Source organism: Pelobates fuscus, chromosome 2, assembly GCF_036172605.1.
Source record: "Pelobates fuscus isolate aPelFus1 chromosome 2, aPelFus1.pri, whole genome shotgun sequence".
Classification (NCBI taxonomy): domain Eukaryota; kingdom Metazoa; phylum Chordata; class Amphibia; order Anura; family Pelobatidae; genus Pelobates; species Pelobates fuscus.
In genome coordinates this window covers 155097001-155121433 of record NC_086318.1, presented here as the reverse complement: position 1 = coordinate 155121433, position 24433 = coordinate 155097001, and the positions used below count along the sequence as shown (strand labels likewise).

At 41.6% G+C, this 24433-nt stretch overlaps 1 protein-coding gene across 6 annotated transcripts in view; it reads left to right on the top strand.

Moving 5' to 3' along the window:
* LRCH3 (leucine rich repeats and calponin homology domain containing 3) overlaps positions 1-24433 on the top strand; it is a 99312-nt gene that overhangs the window by 36705 nt on the left and 38174 nt on the right. For all 6 annotated transcript variants that reach the window (XM_063442863.1, XM_063442864.1, XM_063442860.1 and 3 more), the window contains exons 2-4: positions 7791-7935; positions 12277-12403; positions 20241-20346. In XM_063442863.1, the coding sequence (XP_063298933.1) occupies positions 7791-7935; positions 12277-12403; positions 20241-20346 (378 nt within the window). The remainder of the gene's footprint in view (positions 1-7790; positions 7936-12276; positions 12404-20240; positions 20347-24433) is intronic.

Here is a 24433-nt window from a genome sequence, read left to right as displayed (position 1 = left end):
TAAAAAAAAATGCTAGCTGTTTTGCTGGCAAATGTATAGATTTGGTGAGGGGAAATAAAACTATTTAAAAAAGTGTTTTCTCCGATCTGCCACTCAATTCCGAGGAATTGAGAAGCATGGAGAGCAGAAGAAAGAGGTACATTTTCTCTCTACCCATAGCAAACGCCGCATGTGCTCTGTGGTTACTATGGTGACATCGCTCCAGTAAGATGCTGGAAACGAAGCCAACATGTTTGCATCATGGAGAAGGTTTGACCTGCTTGGGGAAGTGTTCCCAACCAGGGCAAATCAATGAAGTGCTGAAGAGGAGAATGTAAGTAGTGACAGTTTTACTTTTTACAAATTAAAGGGACACTATAGTCACCTGAATAACTTTAGCTTAATGAAGCAGTTTTGGTGTATAGAACATGCCCCTGCAGCCTCACTGCTCAATCCTCTGCCATTTAGGACAGTGTTTCCCAACCCAGTCCTCAAGGCACACCTACTAGTCCAGGATTTAGGGGTGACCCAGTTGTGTCTAAGGTGTTTTTTCTTTTTTTTTTTTTTTTCTAAAAACACCTTAGCCACTGCTATGTAATCCCTAAATCCTGGACTGGTAGGTGTGCCTTGAGGACTGGGTTGGGAAACACTGATTTAGGAGTTAAATCCCTTTGTTTATGAACCCTAGTCACACCTCCCTGCATGTGACTTGCACAGCCTTCCATAAACACTTCCTGTAAAGAGAGCCCTATTTAGGCTTTCTTTATTGCAAGTTCTGTTTAATTAAGATTTTCTTACCCTTGCTATGTTAATAGCTTGCTAGACCCTGCAAGAGCCTCCTGTATGTGATTAAAGTTCAATTTAGAGATTGAGATACAATTATTTAAGGTAAATTACATCTGTTTGAAAGTGAAACCAGTTTTTTTTTTCATGCAGGCTCTGTCAATCATAGCCAGGGGAGGTGTGACTAGGGCTGCATAAACAGAAACAAAGTGATTTAACTCCTAAATGGCAGTGAATTGAGCAGTGAAATTGCAGGGGAATGATCTATACACTAAAACTGCTTAATTTAGCTAAAGTAATTTAGGTGACTATAGTGTTCCTTTAGAACTGTCACTACTTGCATGGCTATGTAGTTTTAAGCCTGCAATGTGAAACATTGACATTTTGTAGAAGCTGCAATTTTTACATTACTGGGTTAAACACATCCCTTGAAGTCAGTGTTTTCTTATGAGAAGTATTGGATGTGTATGCAGCACTTGCCCCGAATGCGCATCAGTCTCCAATTTTAGAGGCCATTTTTTTCCCATAACAAAATATGCTTAGTTTTATTTATTGTGAAGTACAAACACAATAGTTTGGTTTTCTACTTTCGTTCAGTGAAAACTTAATTGTAGCATTAAAATACAAAGTTGCCTATTTAGAGTTTGCACATTCCTCAGCTAGCACAAATGAGCAAAGGTACTGCACAGTCCTGCCAGACAATTCCTCTAAGCCATAGTTTACAATTCTAGTCTTAAAGAACCACTATAGGCACCCAGACCACTTCTGCTCAATGTGCTCTGGGTGCCAGTTCACCCTAGTTTTAACCTTGCAGTTGAAAACATAGTTTCAGAGAAACAGCTATGTTTACATTGAGGGTTAATCCAGCCTCTTGTGGCTGTCTTCCTGATCCATACCGGCACACGCGCACACTGATCCATACTGACACGCGCACACTGATCCATACTGACACGCGCACACTGATCCATACTGACACGCGCACACTGATCCATACTGACACGCGCACACTGATCCATACTGACACGCGCACACTGATCCATACTGACACGCGCACACTGATCCATACTGACACGCGCACACTGATCCATACTGACACGCGCACACTGATCCATACTGACACGCGCACACTGATCCATACTGACACGCGCACACTGATCCATACTGACACGCGCACACTGATCCATACTGACACGCGCACACTGATCCATACTGACACGCGCACACTGATCCATACTGACACGCGCACACTGATCCATACTGACACGCGCACACTGATCCATACTGACACGCGCACACTGATCCATACTGACACGCGCACACTGATCCATACTGACACGCGCACACTGATCCATACTGACACGCGCACACTGATCCATACTGACACGCGCACACTGATCCATACTGACACGCGCACACTGATCCATACTGACACGCGCACACTGATCCATACTGACACGCGCACACTGATCCATACTGACACGCGCACACTGATCCATACTGACACGCGCACACTGATCCATACTGACACACATGTAACACCTTCACAAATACAGAAAAAAAAAATCGTTACTCCCTCACAGGTTTACTGCCAAAAACACCAGCAAGCATACAATTACACCCTCAAATATACACAGAATATATATACCCTAAGAATCAGTCAAATTACCTTGCTCTTTCAGATGGTCTGTACTCAGCTCCTGGCTGGAAGCTTTAATCCAGCTGAAGAGGGAATCCAAAGCACAGTAAATTTGTACATTGGGAGGTTAAGGGTACTGCTAAAATCCTATGAAAGCAGGCTGATGACAAATAAGACAGGGAGTCTCAATCCCAGCAGCTCTCCGACAGGCCTCCCTGCTCACCCCTCTCACTCCCAGCCAGCAGCTCTGACAGGCTCCCTGCTCACCCCTCTCACTCCCAGCCAGCAGCTCTGACAGGCCCCCTGCTCATCCCTCTCACTCCCTGCCAGGAGCTCTGACAGGCCTTCCTGCTTATCGCTCTCATTCCCAGCCAGCAGCTCTGACATGCCTCCCTGCTCACCCCTCTTACTCCCAGCCAGCAGCTCTGACATACCTCCCTGCCAGCAGTCTACACACAGGAAGCAAATCTTAAGAAGATCCGCGTGGGCTGCCCTGCTGTGCCTAATTACCAGGTCACATGATTCCTGTGTGCTGTCAGGTAGGGACCAGGACTGCCATCCTCCCTGCTCTTACTACAGGCTCCTGCTGGCTGCTGGAAGACTGCTCCTTATGTCTTGCTCAAGACAGAGTGGATAATAGGAGGGGCTAGAATTGGTCAGTGCTGTATAGGTGTGGATTAGTACTTTGAATTGACTCTTATAGCATACAGGAAGCCAATGTAAGGATTGACAGGGGGGAGAGATTTGAGAGGAGCGACGGGAGAGGAAAATCAGTCTAGCTGCCGCATTCATTACAGACTAGCGGGGCAATACGACTTGTGGCAAGACCTATTTGGAGTGAGTTAAATTAATCCATGCAAGAGATTACTAGAGCACGGACAAGCTCCTTAGTAGCATCTTGTGTAAGAATTGGGCGGATGCGGGCTATGTTTTTAAGGTGGAATCTACAGGATTTGTAACAGACTGGATGTGAGGCCAGAATCAAATATAACGCCAAGACAGCGCAATTGCAAGGATGACAAGTTATAGTGTTTAGATTGATTGATTTAAAGGGACATGCATCACTGTGGGACAACTGTTTCATTTGAAAGCTGCAGCTGCAGCTGCAGGCTGAAAAAAGCAGATAAATATTTTTGTTTCATATTTATCTGCGTCTTCTTAGGCTTTCCACTCGAGGGGGATACTGATCTAACCAATCATTGTCCTATCCCTTGGAATGCTTGAAATGTTCACTGGGCATGTCTGACAGATTTACACATGTGCAGTTGGAAGTTCTTTTTACCTGACAATGTCCTCACAAAGATAGAAGTGAAGGAATCTGATCATTGTGATCATACAGAGCAGGCTCCTGTGTTGAGTTTGTCTCTTCTCCTGCTGCACAATAATGCACTGTTTCTGCCATTGTTGAACTGGTCTGAAACTGAGATGTGTAGATAAGAGGGAGGGGGTGGCTGAAACTCTTTTAGCTGAGAGGCATGCCCCAAAATGCAATCTGATTAAGTTCATAGTAAATTTATAAACTTTTATTACAGGTGGTCCTCTCTTTACGACCTACCATTTTTACGATTGCTCGCACTTACGACCAGCTCTCTAGCGTGGGGATTCAAGGGATTCCCAATGTTAGATTGGTGGTCTGTTCAGTAAATTTTCCCCAAACATAGATTTCTTTGATTTTATTCGCTAGTGAGCTAATCTATGTTCGGGGTAAGATTTGTGGGATTCTCGGTGGTCGTGAACTGGTCTATGTTTGAGGGACTTCCTCGAACCTAGACCTGCTCTCTTGCGCATGCTCGCTAGCGCATCCTCACTTACAAACTAATTCGTTTTACGACCGAGTCGTTAGAACAGGTCCCGGTTGGAAAGTGAGAACTGCCTGTACATACTTTAAAGCGTTTTTCTTGCCTTATATGCATTGGTTGTAGAAATTAATTTTTTATGGATACTGTTGGGGCTAAACATTTTGAAAAGGGTAGACTGAATGTTGGAAGATGATTTACATTGTAAAGTGATATGTTATCATTTCAAAATTAAATCCAATACATGAAAATGATGTGCAACTTGATACTCTTAGAAAAGTTACCAACTCATGGTTCAATTTAGTAGTCAATAGGATTATCAGACAAATTGAGGAAAAATCCTTTTAAGGAGAAACCTTCTAGGTTGTATATATTGTAACCGTATATAATTTTTCTGTGTTACATCATTTCCACCATAGATTCTTTTGAAAGTGCTGTATCTTTTTAGGAAACAAAACCGAGGCAGATTTAAAAACAGCAATGCAGGCAATCAAATTTGTACTATAAAGTCCCTCTTCTCATGTTGAATGTCTTGTAGAATAAGTGCTATCAGCAGGGCTGTGCCAAGCTATTTAATGTAAAAAAAATTAAAACATATATAAAAATGTATATATAATTTATATATAAAAATATATATATATATATATAAAATCCTTGCACTCAAGCCAAATAGTAAATTCAAACCAAAAATGGCTTTTACTTGCCGGGTGCCAGTCTTCAGGGGAATGTAGTATATATAATAAACTGGAACTGCACTCACGGTCTTCCAATGTAACAAATTCTTTATTTAATCAAAATCATCGACGTTTCGGTCCGCACAGGGACCTTCCTCAGGATAAAGTGACAAGTGAGAGTCCAGTTTATTATATATAAATTGTGGCAGCGTACATTTGTATTCTCTAATTAATAAAGATGTTTGGCACTTAAAGGAACACTACAGACACCATAACAACAGCATCTCGATGAAATTGTTATGATTCCTGGAGGTCCTTGGCTGCATCTTACCCCTAGGGGCTATATCTTTTTAACACCAAAATTGTGAAGACAGTGCACGTAAGGTCTTCGTCTTATTTTCTCATGATGTTTGAGGTTTTGATGAGGAAGCCTGGAACTGTGCCCCATTGGTAGCTGAGTGTGTCAGCTGTTGTTTTCAGCGTATCACTAGATTCCCATTCAGAAAACCGTGTGAGAAAGTAACTTACCATTACTAGAGATTCTCATTTAAAACCAAAAACAAACTTATTATATAGGTAATGTATGAAAAAAGCAAAAAAATAAATAAATCCAGTGTTTTACAGTTTGCTGGAAATTCACATAATTTTGATTCTTCTGCAAAGAACCCTCCCTACTGTATATGTATAGCCAAAGAATATCAGGGTTATTCACTAAAATGGTTAAACGGTTAAAAATATAACAAATTAATGGTATAGCATTATCTGCTCCTATAGAACTATTAGAAATTAATGTGAGAGATATAGATCTGAGAAACTGGAGGAGATGCGGGATTAACCAGGTCTCGAATATTTATTTTAATGGTAAATTAATGCCATTTCAACAACTGCAATCTAAATATTCTCTTGCTTCAAGCGAAGTATTTACGTATTTCAGAGTTAAGAATTATGTAGCTACAAAACAGATAAAGAACAGAATATTACTGAATTTCTAGGAAATCACAACCCTTCAAAAGAATATCCTGATCACTCAAATGTTTTATCTGTTTCTGAAATTTTTGCCAAAGAGCCCTCAATAATAAAATGGGAACTTTAAAAAAATCATTTGAAACTTTAACTTGGAAACAGAGAATAAAAAGGCTCAAACAGAGTACCACTGTGTTCGTTTGGTTAAGCTCTTCTATAAAGGTGGTATATGGTTCCAACAAAACTAAATAAAATATATAGTAAATATACTGACCAATGTTGGAGATGTAACAACGCTGAAGGATCTCATTTCCACATTTGGAGGGAGTTTTCAGGGTTACCGGTAGATACTTTAAAAAGGAACTTAAATGACCACCTTAGAGAGATTACAAGGAAAGATTTCCCTTTGACTTTCATTTAGACTTTCCTCAATGGGATAAACCGCTTTCCTTTTTATCATCTTTATTTTCAGTAAAGGCAAATAGATGAGGTAAATATCAGATTGTTCGGTGAGTACAGAAGGCAAAAGACAATAGCATTGAACAACATGTTTAGCACAACAGTGCATCACATGAGAATACTGTAAAAAAAATTCCCTTTTGTACTTGGTGTATGATGGATTGCACGCAGACGATGAGGGTCTGTCTCTGGTGTACTCTGTCTACTACCTACTTTTATATTAACCTCTTTTCTTTGTAATGACCCACATTATGGTAGCAGTACAAATATGCATGGTGAGATATTGTCAAAAGCAAAACAGTCAAAATTGGCATAAAATATAAACCAAATAAATTACCAGTGTTCAATGGAGAACTGATTTTTTTATTTTTTTTTAATGAACAATTAATTGAATGTATATACGGTACAAAAATATGAGCGAAATGGCAAACCTTTGCCTGTGCAAGAGCTAGACAATTTTAACAGGTCAACCATTGAGGAACATCAAACAATAAAGATGATCTGGCAGTTTAAGAAGACACTATGGTCAATCCCCCCTCCACCGCGAATGAATGTAGTATGAATGACTATTCAAATGTGTGTAGGTATAAATTGCAGTTTAGCATTCGGCAGCATTCTCATTCATGGAAAGACCTAAGTAAAACTGCAGTGGAAATTACCATATTACTGTATTTTCAGAATCATCTGACAAACATACTTTCTGTGCATTCCTATGGTTTCCATATTTATTGTCCCACATTTTCAACTTTGTTCCACTTTTATTCAATACTTACTAATCTCCCCTATTAAGTTAAAGGAAATCTGTTCTATTTTTTTTTTTTTTTTTTTTTTTACTAAATAAGAGAATGCATATATTGTAGCATTTCTATTTACCGGTATTTGTATTGCTTACATGTAAGTAAATACCTCTTATCATTGGGTCCCTGGCTTTCCCTTAATCTGAGGCGGAGGCTATCTTTAAATGCTTTTTAGTTGGAAGCACAGACCCATTCAGGTAATCAAGAGCTAATCCAGCCATTCCCAAACCAGTTCTCAAGGCACCCCTACCAGTCCAGTATTTAGTTGTGTCTAAGGTGTTTTTAGGGGCGGGGGAGGGGAAACTCCAAAAAACACACCTTATACACAACTGGTTAATCACTAAATCCCAAACTGGTTTGGATTGGGAACCACTGAGCTAATGAGCAAATTTTAAATCTTGATGTTCTCATGACATTCAAATTGTGCATGGTCTTTGCAGATTAGTATTGCTTCTGACCAAAGATGGCTTAAGATGGACCTGGGTAAGTCAGGAAATGAACTAAACAGTTAACATACCACATAACAACATGTAATTGTAATATGCGAATACATGTTTTTTGAAAATCACAAAAATATTTTATTATTGGAGAAAAATTTAAGTTGAACTCTATTGTAATTTGAAAAACAGGGATGGACTCTTAAGATTGTGGTTTTATTATTATTATTTTTTTAAAATTTATTTCTTTCTTCAAAATATTCTAGATCTGTCTCGGAATAGATTATCAGAAGTCCCGGCTGAAATATGTCACTACATTTCCTTGGAGAGTCTAAACCTTTATCAGAACTGCATTCGCTATGTGCCAGAGGCCACGCTAAACCTGCAGGCTCTGACCTTCCTTAATATCAGGTAACCCTCTTCCTCATACTACATGGTAATCAATACTGTGTAATAGAACACTGTGGTGAGCTATTATATTCTGTATCCAGGGGCAATCCTGCCTAAGTATATTGACTTGACATTGTCTTGCTAGATAAAAAAGCAATGACATCATTATTTGGAAACGAGAAAGCATTTCATTCTGATACTGTTTATTTTGTGATGGTGCCTGGCTTACAGCCAAACATTACATTTGGTAGAAAAAATGTATTTGTGTCTCACATGCGTAGGAACAGAAACAGTTTGGATATTTGTATGCATTTTGCGCAAATGGAACATATATGAAATACTTAACCATGCGGGAGTCGGTGCTTACACTTGTGCATAAGTAAGAGCATGTGCCTTTTAATTGTGTTCAAGAAGGCCAACAAAACAAAACTGTATAAATATGTGGATATATGTAAAATTAGGAATCTGGTGTATACATGTACTTACTTTTATTTGACGCTGAAATTCAAACAGCATTTCAGTGGCTTGCCTTCCTATATGCATCAAAACAACTTTAGCTTAATGAAGCTGTTTGGTTGTATATATCCTGCAGACTCACTGCTCAATTTTCTGACATCAAGGAGTTAAATCTCTTTTGTTTCTGTCTCACATAGCCTGCATGAAAAAATTGTTTAATTTTCAATCCGATCTTAAACTTACTTTAGGAGACTAACTTTAAAAAAAAAAAAAAAAAACTTTAATCACACACAGAGGGCACCTGCAGGCTCTTGCAGACTATTAACAAAGCAGGAGATATTTGAAATGAAACAGGATGGTCCTGAGAACTGACCAAGCTTTTGTGCTGAACTACCCCACACCAATAAGTGCTGATGTAAAACCGACACTGCCTTCTCTAGCTCGGTGCCAGGGCATCTCTCAATGCCGCTGTCCTCTGCGTGGCGTTTTATTGTAATAGTGTCTTGATTGCGGAATAAAATCAGGGGAGTCCGCGCCCCTCCATCAGAACTACATTGCCAACTACTCTGGGTATTGGGATGAAGTGTGTCTTTCCTAATGGTTATTTTTTGAAATCATGCAGTGCCAACCCCCTCACAAGATATTTATTTCAACCACAGCCACTTGACCATGCCAAGATATGTGTGGATAGGACCATTGTTTGAGGTCTTCCTGTATTCTCTGCAGTAATGTGAAGGAAAGTGCTTTGATAGTGCTGTCCCCCACACCCTTAAATATTAAATTTTTGGCTGCGTTAGTGGAACAGCAACAGTGATTGAAGGGCTGCAAACTCCTCCGCAGGAGTGGACACTTCAGAACCTTGCTTTTAGATGGGTTGAGCAAGAGGCTGGACAGCGTTCCATACTTGGTAAGCCTGGTCCCGTTGCGAATCTGTAGCCCAGCAGTCAAAACCCCATTAACACAAACCCTTGCGTTCGGGCAGCTGTATAATGCTGTGGTCCAATTCAGTATCTTAACCCCAACACGAAGGACCAGTTCACTTGATCATTTGCATTTTTGGCATCGGTGGACAAAAGAAGCATCCGCTTACCCCTCCGTCTGGCCAGGTCTTGTAAGGAAAAGAGTCGTAGCTTACTATACCTAGCCTCCCATCCAGGTATGAACCCTGTCTGGTTGCGACTACATTTGTGAAAGGTTTGACATCCATGTGAAGGAGCGATATTGGGTGATGGCTACCGCACACCTCCGGGTCTTTGCCTGGCTTCAGATGGTTAGTGATTGTGGCTGCCAATGACTCTGGACTTAAACCTTTTCCATCTGTCACCGCATTCAGCACTTTTGTTAATCTAGGTATCTGTTCTGATGCAAATTTTTTTTATAAAAACCAATAGAAAATCTGCCATGTCTATGTGTAGATGTAGATGTGTAGCATGTGTAGATGCTTTGCCGTTTTAGCCACTTTAAAGGAACACTATCGTGACAGGAAAACAAACATATATATTCCTGTCACTATACAGGTAATAGCACTATTTAGGGGTGTGGCCCCTGTAATCATTGTTAAAGGTGAGTGTAGCGGAGAGCCGATATCTCACAGCTATTCTCCTCTAAAGATCCCAGTGAGGCTCAGGAACAAGGTGATGATAAATCCACAGGCAAGGTTTCCAGCAGGTAAAGTAATACAGCAGTATCCCAACAGCAATCCCAATAACTGGACGACACACAGTTTCAGGAGCAGAACTGCTGGCTGGTACATCCAGCCTGCCTTTTATTACAAATGTACACATACAGGGCACACCCGGGGGGAGGCATAAAACAACCAATAGTATCATGGGTGCAACCCACAGATTCCCTCCCCTCAGCCTGAGAGATAATCCACTTATTATACAGTTTCATAACTGTTACCCAATATCTATAACTTCTACAATATTAGTGCTACAAACATAAAATATGCATTTTTGTAATCAGCAGACTTCAATTAGTAATACTACCAAAAATCGTCCCAATCCCTCCAGTAGATCAAAAGTTAGCTGGAGGTCCCTTTAGGACAGACCGCAAGCACATTTTCCTGCCCAAAACAGTTCCATAGATTTGAGCTGTGCGGTCGGTCAATTTCTGGTATAAAAACGGCTAAGTCCCGTTCGAAATGTGGGCGGTACTTCGACGTTAGTCGAAGTGTTGAAGTGGAGTCGATGGTAAGGGTCGGCGGTGTTCGAAGTTAAAATGGCCGCCGCCACGTGGTCCTTTGTTCGATGCCGTACACTTCGACGACTTCGACAGCTTCGACGAGTACTTCGGCACTTCGACGGTATCCGAAGTGCCCATTTAAAGTTGCAACACTGCCCTGAGGTAATCCAAGGGCCAGGAACAGTATTTGTTTTTAGGGCCAAGGTAGGGTGGTGAGGGCAATCAACAATACAAATCCGCACAAGTCTGTCACAGCTGACTCCGCCCCCATTCCACCTCCATGGCTGCGATCATCCAAATTGAAGATCTCAGCCAGTCCCATAGGAAAGCACTGGGACGCCGCACTGCGCCAATCAGCATCTCCTCATAGAGTTGCACTGTGTCAGTGCATCTCTATAGGGAATGTTCGGCACCCCTGTGCAGAGCGTGGAGATGCTGAACATCAGTGCTGCACATTGACCCTTTATGACCCAGAAAGCACCTCTAGTGGCCACCTGTGTGACTGCCACTAGAGGTGTAACTAGGCAGCAATGTAAATAGCAGTGTTTACATTAAAATGCCTGCAGGGACAGACTATACACACCAAAACAATTACATTAAGCATTAATTAATACATTAATTGTCCCTTTAATGGCTGCTAATAATTCCTCTTCTCTAATGGGAGAATCCATCATCTCCGCCACCTCGAAAGGCCCCGAGCCCACTGTGAATTTAATCTGTATACGAATACTTGACACACAAATACTTGGAATATGGCCAGAAAAGTTTACTATATAATCTGTCAATTTCTAACTCCATATTTATTATTTATGTAAATAATTTGCATAATGTAAGTTTTTATGTATTTGTGAACAGCAATCTGTATGCACCATTCTGATGTTTGTCCTACATTTATGTGCTAGCTATGTATTCTAGATTTTATATAAATGTTATGTTAAAGGAACACTATAGTCACCTAAATTACTTTAGCTAAATAAAGCAGTTTTAGTGTATAGATCATTCCCCTGCAATTTCACTGCTCAATTCACTGTCATTTAGGAGTTAAATCACTTTGTTTCTGTTTATGCAGCCCTAGCCACACCTCCCCTGGCTATGATTGACAGAGCCTGCATGAAAAAAAAAACTGGTTTCACTTTCAAACAGATGTAATTGACCTTAAATAATTGTATCTCAATCTCTAAATTGAACTTTAATCACATACAGGAGGCTCTTGCAGGGTCTAGCAAGCTATTAACATGGCAGGGAATAAGAAAATCTTAATGAAACAGAACTTGGAATAAAGAGAGCCTATATAGGGCTCTCTTTACAGGAAGTGTTTATGGAAGGCTGTGCAAGTCACATGCAGGGAGGTGTGACTAGGGTTCATAAACAAAGGGATTTAACTCCTAAATGGCAGAGGATTGAGCAGTGAGGCTGCAGGGGCATGTTCTATATACCAAAACTGCTTCATTAAGCTAAATTTGTTCAGGTGACTATAGTGTCCCTTTAATATTTTTATAAAAACAAAACGTACTTGGTGAGGAAGGGTTTAAAACCTGCCAAAGACTAGCTTTCAAGTCCACTAAGATGTCTTTAGTAGATGTGAGCAGGTGCATGCCTTTCTATTTGCCTCCCAAATACTGCCTTATGGGCTCCCCCATTGTCTAAGCTACTATATCATCCTCCATTTGTTTATATAACTTTTTTTTTATTAATACCTTGATATTGTTTTATTTCCACAAGCCGTAACCAGTTGACTTCACTCCCTGGGTACCTCTGCAGTCTGCCTCTAAAAGTCCTCATTGCAAGTAACAATAAGTTGGACTCTTTGCCAGAAGAAATCGGTGCATTGAGACATTTAACTGAGCTGGTATGCATAACTATATTGTTTTTGTTTGTTTTCTACAAAAGTGTGTGTGTGTGTGTGTGTGTGTGTGTGTGTATGTATGTATGTATGTATGTATGTGTATATATATATATATATATATATAAACACCAATTCCTTGCACACCGGCTCAAAGTGTAAATTCCAGGTGCTTGCAGTATGGGGGAAATTCAAATATCCTAATGGTATTGCTAGCTATCTGGGTAGTTACAAAAGGCAAGATCTTCATGGATTTACTCTGAGGGAGCCGTAGGTGGCAGAAACCTAACAGTGGGTCCGGTTAAAACGTATGGGTCTGTGTGCCTTGCATGCGTTACGCGCCTCGGCCTCTACATGGTGGTCCCCCTCTCTGAGTACCAGGGCAACATCATAATATAATAGATATTCAAATATAAACATATACTGGCATAAAAGAGTGTTAGGAGTAATCAGGTTAGACCTGTTAACTGGGCAGTGTTGCTGATTGGCGCTGTTGTGTGGGTTCGGTGTGCTAGACCAAGGGGGGACTCTCAGTGAGCCTATAGATAAGGTTGATGTGATATAGCGTGGTCAGCGCCAGGTAAGTGACATGATACTTGCTGCTAGTATTCTGCAGTGTAAGTGATGGGCTGGTACCGTTCTCAACTGGTATAACGCGTCCGTCTGAGCCACGGTGTGATTGTCGGCTTGAGCCCAGCTATGGGCAGCGGGCGCGAAATAGTGTGCCTTGGTATGGTATTGTATTTGGGGGGGTACGGGGCAACCCGAAGTGTGTTGCTATGTGTTCTTCCCCCCCCCCCTCCCACCTGCATGACCAACTTCATATAAAATGCTTGGTATACATATATGATTAACTAAACAATAAAAAATAAATATATATAATAAAAAAAAAATACAAGTAAAAAAAAATAAAAGGAAAAAAAAGGGAATGAAAAGGAAAGAACAGCAATCGTCAGTAAGATCAGTCTTAAAGTATGCTAAAACGGCATGGGGGCAGCGATGGGTTGCCTTTATAGCTAATCTGTCTCTTTGCAAAGTTTACGTTGCTCTCGTTTAACAGCTTGGCGGGTGAGTCTTCAGGAGTAAGGGCATATGACAAAAAGAGTCAGGTCTCAGTGGGCCACAAGGTAGGAACTGGAGTTCTCATGCTGTCCGTGCGGTACCTGGGCGAAATGCAGAGCCCCTCTCTTAATCATGGGGGTTGATCTTCTTCTGTCGGACCATTCTGTGGCGAGTGGTGAGCTCTGTTCCGGGTCACCCCTCTCGGTGTCAGGGTCATAGCGTTGGCATCTTCGGCTGTTCCCTGTGTTAGCCGCGTTACAGGAGGTAGCTGCAGCGTGTTGAGGAGCTTCGCAGGGTCTTCCCCTGCAGACAGGATCAGCACTGTGTCTCCGTGGGGAACTACTAAGGTTCCAGACGCTCCCCACCTGTATCTGATATTATGGTCTCTCAGTGTTCTGGTGACCGGTTGGAACCGGCGACGTTCTGCCAGTATTGCGAATGGTAGGTCTTCAAATATTTTAATCTGGCAGTTGTCCACGGTCACTGAGGCTTGGCTTCTGGATCGGGTGAGAATGGCCGTTTTGACCGCGATGTCTCTTGTCACCACTATTGTATCTCGTGGTGCGTCAGCTGGGGCGGTGGGTGCTTTCCGAACTCTAAATGCTGTGATCAGTGGGGGTGCTTTGTTGTCCCCCCGCACGCCCAAAGCCTTGGCAACCTTATCAGTGAAGTCCATTAGGGCCTCTGGGTTCACAGTCTCCGGTATCCCTCGCATCCGCACATTTCTCCTGCGGTGCCGGGCCTCAAGAGCGGTGACTGTCCTGGTCAGGCTCCGGACCTGTTGGGCCATAGTTTCCAGCTGTGCTTGCGTCCCTAGTTGCTGGCTGTCCCTGTCACCTTCTCTGGCTTCCACTTCGTCTACACGGCGACTTAATGCGCTGACCTCTGCCTGCACTCCAGTTAGATCTGTTTTCCACACCGCTCGGAGGTCCAGTAACAGCCTCTTAATGTCCCCTTTAGTGGCTGGGGACGTGTCGGCATCCGAGTCCGCCGTGCGGTGCACTCCGCTATGCGCCTGTGAGGACGCGGATCCATCTTCCCCATCAGAGCCCTCCGAAGTGCTGGAGACTCGTGGTCTGCTGGGGGCCATCTTGGATTGGGCCTGTGGCCTCGGTCCGTCAAAGGATCTTCGGATGTCAGGTTGGTAAAGGCTTTCCGAGTGGACTGATTTTCGGTTTTTGCGCCCCATCTTAATTGTGGAGGTATTGGGCACAATTTGGCTCCTGTTTTTGGCCGTTTTCGTGGCTTTTTGTCAATAAATATAGTCTATGGAGCAGGAGCTCTGCATACACGCGTCTGGTCGGTTGCTCCGCTGGCCACGCCCCTCCCAAATATCCTAATGGTAAAGATGACCAGCACTCACGGTTTTCAGTTGAAGATTTTGTTAAAAATGACCGCTCAACGTTTCAGTCCTCATCTGGGACTTTCATCAGGAACATATATATGTGTGTTTGTGTGTATGTTTTGATTAAAGCAAGGTAACGCATATAGAGCTTGAATTAATGATTTAAGCTTTTTTTGAGTTTGCAACTTCTAAGGATTTGTGTTCATAAGGAGAAGAAAATTAAATATACCCTCTCTGTAAAGGATAAATCTTTGCCAACATATATGCAGTGATATGTTTTGTGGCAGCTTAGGTTTCTGTGCAAATTTCAAACATGATAACAACAATAAAATATCACAATGCACATCATTTTGGATCAGTTTGAAAAGCCTAACCATGGACTAAACTAGATCCTTAAAATGCATGCAGCTGCTTGGAAAGGGTAGAGGAAATTACCCCCAGAGTGCATAAAAGGACATTGATTAATATTCTTGTAAGATTGCAATCTTTATTTAGGTAATGGTTTACTCCTAAAATATAAACGATAGGAATGCACACAAGAGATTCTGGGTGGACAATGCTAAGATTGGAGCAGTACTAGAAGTGGAGGACCTCAATAAATAACTGCCGAATGAGCATTAACATGCAGTGTCTTGCCTACTCTACATAAATCAATATTTTGTTGGATTGTCAGAACAAAGTGCACCCAGGCTACAAAACTAGATAAATGTATTCAATGTACAAAGAGATTAATTATATATAGCTGTGGCAATTAGTTTTGTTTGAAATCATGATTTGCTGTCACATTTTATATCAAATTGGTATCAGTATTTGCAACTAAAATTATGTACAGATTGTAGTTTTGTATTTTCTGTAATAGTACTGACTTCTTGCGCAGCAACTCAGAGTACCCACACAGAGTTTAGTGATTAGAGTAAAGCTACAATGGGAGTTAGTAGTGAGTCAGGATGTATTTATTAGTGAGTGTAACAGTCAGGACAGCATATAAATTGTAGCAGGGCATAATGTGATCTCTTCCTTCTCTGTCCACTCATCTTCTCTAGCTGTGCCATTGTACAAGGGTTCATTGCAGTTTTATTTGTGCACACCTGTTGAATTTCTTTCAGTTCCTGGCAGCTCTAACACATCCATGTAGAATATGCAGCCTATACAGCATTCAGGAAAGCTGTTCTGGGCATCTAATGCCCCTATTCCACTGAGTGGTACGGTTTGGGTCGGTACGGTACGCTATTTTGAGTGTTTCCATTGTGAAAGTGGCCCATACAACTGCACCATTCCTGGGCCCCTTTCAGATGCAGGTTGTGGCGAAACCGACCTCGCCACGTGTCCTTGGAGGGGGCTGCTTGCCCGCCTCTTGCCTTTGGACTATGGACCAGACTTTATGTGAATGTGTTAACCCAGATAGCTATATGGCAATTGTACTGTGTGAATAGGATCTGCGCGCTATTCGGTAGTTTTGTGCGCTCAGATCCCAGCTATCTGGGGATATGTGAAATATGTGTGTGTTATGGATAAAAAGTAACTTTCTGTATTTTAAAGTGTTTTATGTCTTTCTGTAACCATGTGGTTAATGGAGTCTGCTTCTAGCCCTGGATAATTGGATTACTTCCCTCTTTGTCTCCAGGATAGAGGCCTATGTAAAACCTGTCTAAACCGGTTTGCCATGCGGCTAGTAAGGGACAAAAGATACTTTTAGTAACTTTTGAACCCCTGGTCGGATTCATGCCATTTTTTTTAATATGTTGTTCCCCTGAATGGATTGATTTTGGATATGTATTTTTATGTGAATGTGATGTATGGTTTTAGAGTTATGGAAGTTGTGTAAAAAGTATATTTTAAACTGTATGCATAATGGGATTATGTGTCACACTAAAGGGGGGGGGGGGGGGGATGTGTGGGTTGCACCCGTGATACTATCGGTCATTTTATGCCTCCCCCTGGGTGTGGCCTGTATGTGTGAGATGGAAATAAAAGCCAGGCTGGATGAGCCAGTCCAGAGTTCCTGTTTTACCCTCAAAGTGAAGTGTCGTCTCATTATTGGGGGAAGGATTTATTGCATGCTGTTCCAGTTTGACTGCTAGGATTGAAAACCTATTCGTATGGTTCCTATTCAACTGTCTACAGCATTCAGAGGCTTGAGAGGATTCATATGCTTCTCCAATACGGTGATTGTGGTGTCTGCCAGAGTGCTTGGAGTCCTCAGGAAGCGCTAGGAGCATCCATTAACGGAGATACCCAGTCGGGGTGCCAGGCGATCCGTTACAGAGGTCCATAGGAAATTGTACGGTACGGTTAGGGCGGAGCTACTGGCATCACACTATACAATCCATTGATTGGCTGACAGGAAAACATCAATGCTCACGACAAATGACACGATAGGCATTTGGTCTAAACCAGGGGTAGGCAACCTTTGGCTCTACAGATGTTTTGGACTACATCTCCCATAATGCTTTTACAGCCATATTGCTGGCAAAGCATCAAGGGAGATGTAGTCCACAACATCTGTAGAGCCGAAGGTTGCCTACCCCTGGTCTAAACCCTGCATGCCCCCTGACGGTCCGACTTGCAGTGGAAACACTCACCTGAATAGGCTGGATAATTCTAACCCTTCCGAACCGTACTACCCCGAACCATACCGCTCAGTGGAATCAAGGCATTACTGTGAAAGTGATGGCACTGAAACCCTGGATAATTATTAAGTTATCGTTTGTTTCTGCAAAACATTCTGGGATGTCTGTGATTGATGCACCTTTTATGTGTTTTTTTTTTTTTTTTTTAAATATTGAGTTTGTTTTGTATTGCCTAATCTGTCATGTTTAAACCAAATTGTATCAGTCTATATATAGATTTTAAAGTCAGCATTGGCTATGAAGCATTGTAGATGGGCCAGTTTTGCATAAAATGGGTCACATATCGCTAAAGTTTAATACATAAGTACATAATTGACCTCTAAAGTATGTTGTGCCCTTGCAATTTTCAAAAAGGTTTAGTTAACAATGCTTTAGTACTTTGACTGACCTTTCCAAACTCCAGATGAGTGATAAACAATTTATTTAATTAGTATTTGAACAGTGACACTAGCATTGCTTTACCATTGTTCCCAGCACCTTGGAATTGAAATGAAGCAATAATTAAATGGATAAAGTAAAGTCCAAACATTTATTCCATAATGTTTACATTCATTAACCATGAGCAGTGTAGGAAAAAGCCATTTCTAAACATAATCCATGAATTTCTGCATTTTATGGGACATATTATAATTTTAAACATGTGTTAAACAATTTGCATTTTGTGACTTTAAAGTGTAAAGCCCATGGATATTAACAGCCATTTCTTAAAATAGTGTAGTACAACCGTGCCTCTATGCATCAACGTTGAAACCGGGAGGTGTGGGATTAATCCCCCACCCCCAGGAACACATAATGTAAAAATTCTTCCCCCCCACCCCCACAGAGGCAGTGGGAAGTGGAGCAACTGAACTTACATTATCTAAGTTCAGTTGCTCCACTTCCTGTTTCCTGTGTAAAACTATATATCCCTTATTTAACGAGGGCTCGCAACCTTGGGGGCTGTTGGGTGACGCTCACACTTGTGGATACCCGATCGGCATGCTAGGGCCCTTTAACAGCACAACCGGCCTCTAATAGGAAGACAGGCTGTACCAGACTCCCTGCAGCCAGTTCATACTGGGCGGCAGGAAAGCCACCCTCCTGCACCCAAAAGGTATGGAAGAATGGGAGTGAGTGGCTATAATAAATAAATTACATCTTGTATGTTTCAGTGTGTATGTGTATCTGTGTTGGTATGTCTGTGAGTGTGTATCTGTGTCACTATGTGTGTAGTAGTGGATGTGTATATGTCCATACATATTGGCATTCAAACGCCAACACTATACACAAATACACCCTCATTTTAAAAATGCCAATACTGCATACACATACTATCCTGTATTAAAACACCGCTTTCAAACGCCAACACTACACACAAATGCACACCTGCATTTAAATGCCAGCAATACATACAAACACGCTCCTGCTGTCCATTAAACTACTGACAGATCAAAAATCAGAAATGAGCTGTTCTTAATTTTGATCTTTTTGCTGTTTAGTACATGGCTCTTTCATTTATTATCTTGATGTGGGATTGTGATATATGAGGATACTAAATTTGGCGGCTATCTATTAAATTGCTGAATAAAGATATAGGTTTTTCAAAATTTACATCTTTCAGCTGTTACTAAAAAGCTCCATATGTAGGTAACCTTATGTGGCAGTCCCACATGAGGATACCAAACTAGACAATGATTACTCTGTTCAATTATCAAAGTTATAAAAAAAAAACCTGTTTCCTAATTTCAAAGTTTTGGCAGTTTAGTAGACAACTCTTTAATATTGTTTTCCTTACATGGGATTTCAATATTTAAGAATAACAAATTGGGAGCTATTTAGTAAATTTCTGAAGGTTAAAAATAAGTTGTGTTTTTTTTTGTTGTTTTTTTTAAATTTATGATATTTCAGCTGTTTAGTAGAATCTTTGCGTGGGATTTCCAAATATATGGCTACCAAGTTAGGAAGTTGTCTACTAAATTGACGAAAGATAATTAAGAAAAAAACTCATACCCCCCATGTTTTCAGTAAAGCGTTTTAGGAAAAATGTCGAGCCTCCTGTCATGTAGTAAAATTGTAGGCTATGATGGCTTCAGTGTACCAATTACATGTCCTTAGATATTTAAAATGTGCCATTCCAGGCAATTCCCAGTTTAGTGAATTAGATTTCCCTGCCAATAAAAAGGCCATGCACCTTATCTCACCTCCCTGTCCCCCCTACCTCCCCATCTGCACTTGTATTTTAGCCGTATTCTCTTCTTTGTCTTTTAGATTTTGTTCTTCTTTTCTTTATTTCTGATCCATTTCTATTTAAAACTGAAGTCAGTGTGGATTTCAAGGCAATACAAGCTTGACAAACTTGACAAAGGAACTGAGCTTGCCTTTAGCCTCGCTAAAAGGTCTCTGCAAGTCATAAATAGGCAAAAGGAGATATAATGAGAATAGTAATTTATATAAACTAAGCACATATAACTTCATCTGGAGGGGAAGACTTAGTCTCAGTGCCAGACCCAACAAATTGTAATAGTCTCTGGGTTAGGAGAAAAAAACAAATGCAAATCTTCACAATTCTCAACAGATCAGTCAGAGTGCAGTGCTCCCAGCATGAAATCAGCTATTTATTTAATTTGCAATCTTGGCAATGGTTAGTTGATGCTATACAAGGAATCATCGATTCCACATGCTAATGGATCACATTGCAGAAAATAGACTGAAAAAGTGCCTGGACAGTGAATGATAGAAACTTAGATTTTACAGCAATGGAAGTAATGGATGATTCAGATACATTTAATAGAAGTTATTTTAATACTGTTCCCTCTCTTCTTGCAAGGATGTCAGCTGCAATGAAATCCAGACACTCCCTGCACAGATTGGAAAATTAGAATCTTTACGGGATTTCAACATCAGAAGGAATCACCTAATGCAGCTGCCAGACGGTGAGTGGATAAGCAGTGCAAGTGATTGTGGAGCATCAACCATCCATAAAAAAAAAAAAAAAAACCAATGAATGTTACTGCAGATTGTTCCAATTTTGCAACTTTGCAACAAATTAGATTTATATAAGTAACCCACTTTTTTCTCTGGGCAATATGTCCCTGCTTTTGTTATAAACATGTTTCTTGCAGGTATTAACCTATAATAATATTTATATATACAGTGGGACCTCGGTTTACGAATTTAATGCGTTCTCCGGGACGTTTCGTATTACGAAAAATTCGTAAACCGAAACACGGTTTCCCATAGGAATGCATTGAAAACCAATTAATGCGTTCCGGAGGTGAGAAAAAAGTCAAAGTATTTTATCTGTTCAAAACTCTTTATAAAGTGCACTTTAAAGGCATAAATACTGTACAGGGACATGGTTAATCAAGAAATAACATTTCAAACATCCAACTTTATGTTTTAAAACATCACACATCAACTTTTAAAACATGGCAGACTGTTGGTAACATGGTACAGTACACTTTAACTGTACATAAATCACACGTCAACAGGGAAAACATGGAAAATAGCAAAACAATTTCAACACTGTTTGGAAGATGAGGAGGACGAGGGCAATTGGGCAGCACTAACACAAGCCGGTTCTTCTTCATGTCTAGGCTGTTTTTGTAGGAACCTTTCCATTGTCTGCTGCCTCTGGCGCCTTTTAAGCATCCCTCGGAAAGGGGACATGATGTCTGTGTCAAAACTGCTCACAAGTCTGTGGGCTAGAGCCTTATCTGGGTGGTGCTGCTGTACAAAAGTCTGTAGGTTTACCCACATTTGGCATGCCTCCTTGAGTTCCGTGGAAGAGAGCTGTTCCTCACTCATTTCCTCCTCCTCCTCAAATGCGATCTGCTCCTCCATCGACTCCTTCTGCAATTCCACCAGCTCCTCGGTGGTTAGGTCACGGTTGTGTTCCTCCACCAGCTCGTAGACATCCTCCTCAGTCACCTCCAGGCCCATGGTCCTCCCCAAGGAAACAATTTCCTCCAACACTGTTGACTCTGGTGCAGGTGCAGAAGCACTGGAGGCAGGTTTTACAACACAGTCTGGCCAAAGGTTGCGCCAAGCAGAATTTAGGTTTGTCTGGCTGACCCCGGCCCAGGCAATGGTGATAATCTGCAGACAGCTCACAATGTCAAAATGCTCTCTCCAAAATTCATGGAGGGTGAGGCTTGAGCGATCTGTCATCTCAAAGCATCGCCGGAAAATCTCCCTTGTGTAGAGTTTTTTAAAATTGGAGATGACCTGCTGGTCCATTGGCTGGAGTAGTGGGGTGGTGTTAGGCGGAAGGAACATGACCTTGATGAAATTAAAGTCCTCCAGCAAGTCTTCCTCGAGGCCTGGAGGATGGGCAGGAGCATTGTCCATGAGCAGCATGGCCTTGAGTGGCAGGTTATTGTCCAGAAGGTACTTCTTCACAGCAGGACCAAAAACCGCATTGACCCACTTCACAAACAAGAGGCGTGTGACCCAAGCCTTTGCGTTAGACTGCCACAAAACGCTCAACTGCTCCTTGTTCACCTTGTGTTTCTTGAAGGCCCGTGGGTTCTCTGAATGGTAGACAAGCAGAGGCTTGATCTTAAGGTCCCCACTGGCGTTGGCGCAGAACAGGAGGGTAAGACGGTCCTTCATCGGCTTGTGGCCAGGCAATGAGGTCTCCTCTTCTGTGATGAAGGTACGCTTTGGCATCCTCTTCCAGAAGAGTCCAGTCTCGTCGCAGTTGAAGACCTGCTGAGGAAGGTAGCCCTCTGAAACTATGACCTCCAGGAACTCCGTAGCAAATTCTTCAGCTGCAGCAACATCGGAACTTGCAGCCTCTCCATGCCTGACCACACTGTGGATGCCAGATCTGTTCTTGAACCTTTCGAACCACCCCCTGCTGGCCTTGAAGCCTTCTGCATCTGCTGACGTTCCTGGCTGTTGTTTGAGGAGGTCAGCGTGCAAGGCCTTGGCTTTTTCGCAGATGATCGCCTTGGTCACTGAGTCCCCTGCACGCTGCTTCTGTTCAATCCAGAGCAGGAGCAACTTCTCGACCTCGTCCAGAACAGGTGGGCGTTGCTTGGAGACCCTGGTGACTCCCTTGGCTGCATCTCTCCCAGTAATCTTCTCTTTCATTTTTAGGATTGTACCGATTGTGGATGCACTCCTTCCATACTCTTTGGCAAGGTCGGTCAATCGCATTCCTCCTTCATGCTTCCTGATGATTTCCTTCTTGTCCTCAAGCAGAATCATCACCTTCTTCCTCTTCCCAGCTTCCGCTGCTTTCTTGGGTGCCATGACACCACCGTCCCTAAGTATGCAAAAAAAAATTAAAGATGCTTTACACCCATATGAGCTGGCATGGAAAACAACCCCACAATGCAAAACACACAGTAAAAGGCATGCACAGCACATGAGCTGGCATGGAAACCACAGTAAAAGCCATGCACAGCACCTGAGCTGTAACAGGCATGCACAGCACCTGAGCTGTAACAGGCATGCACAGCACCTGAGCTGTAACAGGCATGCACAGCACCTGAGCTGTAACAGGCATGCACAGCACCTGAGCTGTAACAGGCATGCACAGCACCTGAGATGGCATGGAAAACAACCCCACATTGCAAAACACACAGTACAGTTGTAACAGGCATGCACAGCACATGAGCTGGCATGAAAAGCAACCCCACAATGCATAACACACAGTAACAGGCATGCACAGCACATGAGCTGGCATGGAAATCACCCCCAGAATGCAGACCACACAGTAAAAGGCATGCAAACAACCAAGCTCAGCTCCCTACCTTTCCACTTCTTGAGATGCACCAAAAAGGCTCCAAACCCTGCTGCAAATGGCTCCAAAAGGCTCCACAACTTGCTTCAAAAGGCTCCACAACTTGCTGCAAATGGCTCCAAAAGGCTCCACAACTTGCTGCAAATGGCTCCAAAACCTCTCCAACACCTCCACACTACACACTCACGTGCTACCCACACTTCAGTATGCAGGGGGCGGAGCTATAAACCGGGACACTTGTTTCGTATTGCGAAAAAAATTCGTAAACCGAGGCATTTTTTTTTACGAATTTTCATTCGTAAACCGAATTTTTCGTTTACCGAGGCGTTCGTTAACCGAGGTTCCACTGTACATTTATTTTATATTGGCTTAACAATATATCCATCTACCATAAGTACTCATAGATTGAAAGTTCGTTTGAGCAGGGCCTTCACTATATAATTGCAAAGCCATGTGGAATACGTTGTCGCTCTGTAAATGGTAATAATAAATAAATTAGAAAAGAATGGAATGTGGTGAAACACCAGAGATAAATATTAAAATATAACTTTTAATGACAAACTAATAGTTATCCAACATAAGGATTATGGCAGTAATGTACTCTAAAATGAGACGAGAAACAAAACAAAACAAAAAGGTAAACAGTGAAATAACTTGTCAAATGACAAGAGAAACCAAATAACCAGATAGGTAGATAAGTGGCAACCAGGACCAGATTCTAAGGTACATATAGTGTGTGGCTATTGAGTAACCTGCCACCTGATATCACTAGATGCCAAAAAACTAATACCTTGTAGCTCAAATGATATGAGGAAAGTCTAATACATCAAGTGGGCTAAAGTCCACTATAAACATATACATACATATATATATATATATATATATATATATATATATATATATATATATATATATATATATACATATATATATACACACATATCTAAGTCAACTGATAAATCTAACAGTGGCATATATGCAAATGAGGTGCATATACTAGAGCAGGTATATAATGTAAATCTGTAGTTCACATATAGGAATAAGGGAACACAGGGAGGGTGCGTGTGTCAGTTGATCCCTGCACTTGGTCTAAAGTTTAGCCAAAGGATGATTTGCTAGTCCCTACGTATTTAGCCACCGACGCACGTTCCCACAATATGAGTGACCCAAAATAGATAGAATTGTCTGAAAAAGGTAACTTCTATCAAGGTTCCTCAACTAAGTATCAACATGAGAGAGATTAAGTGAAAAAAATAATTACAAGTAAA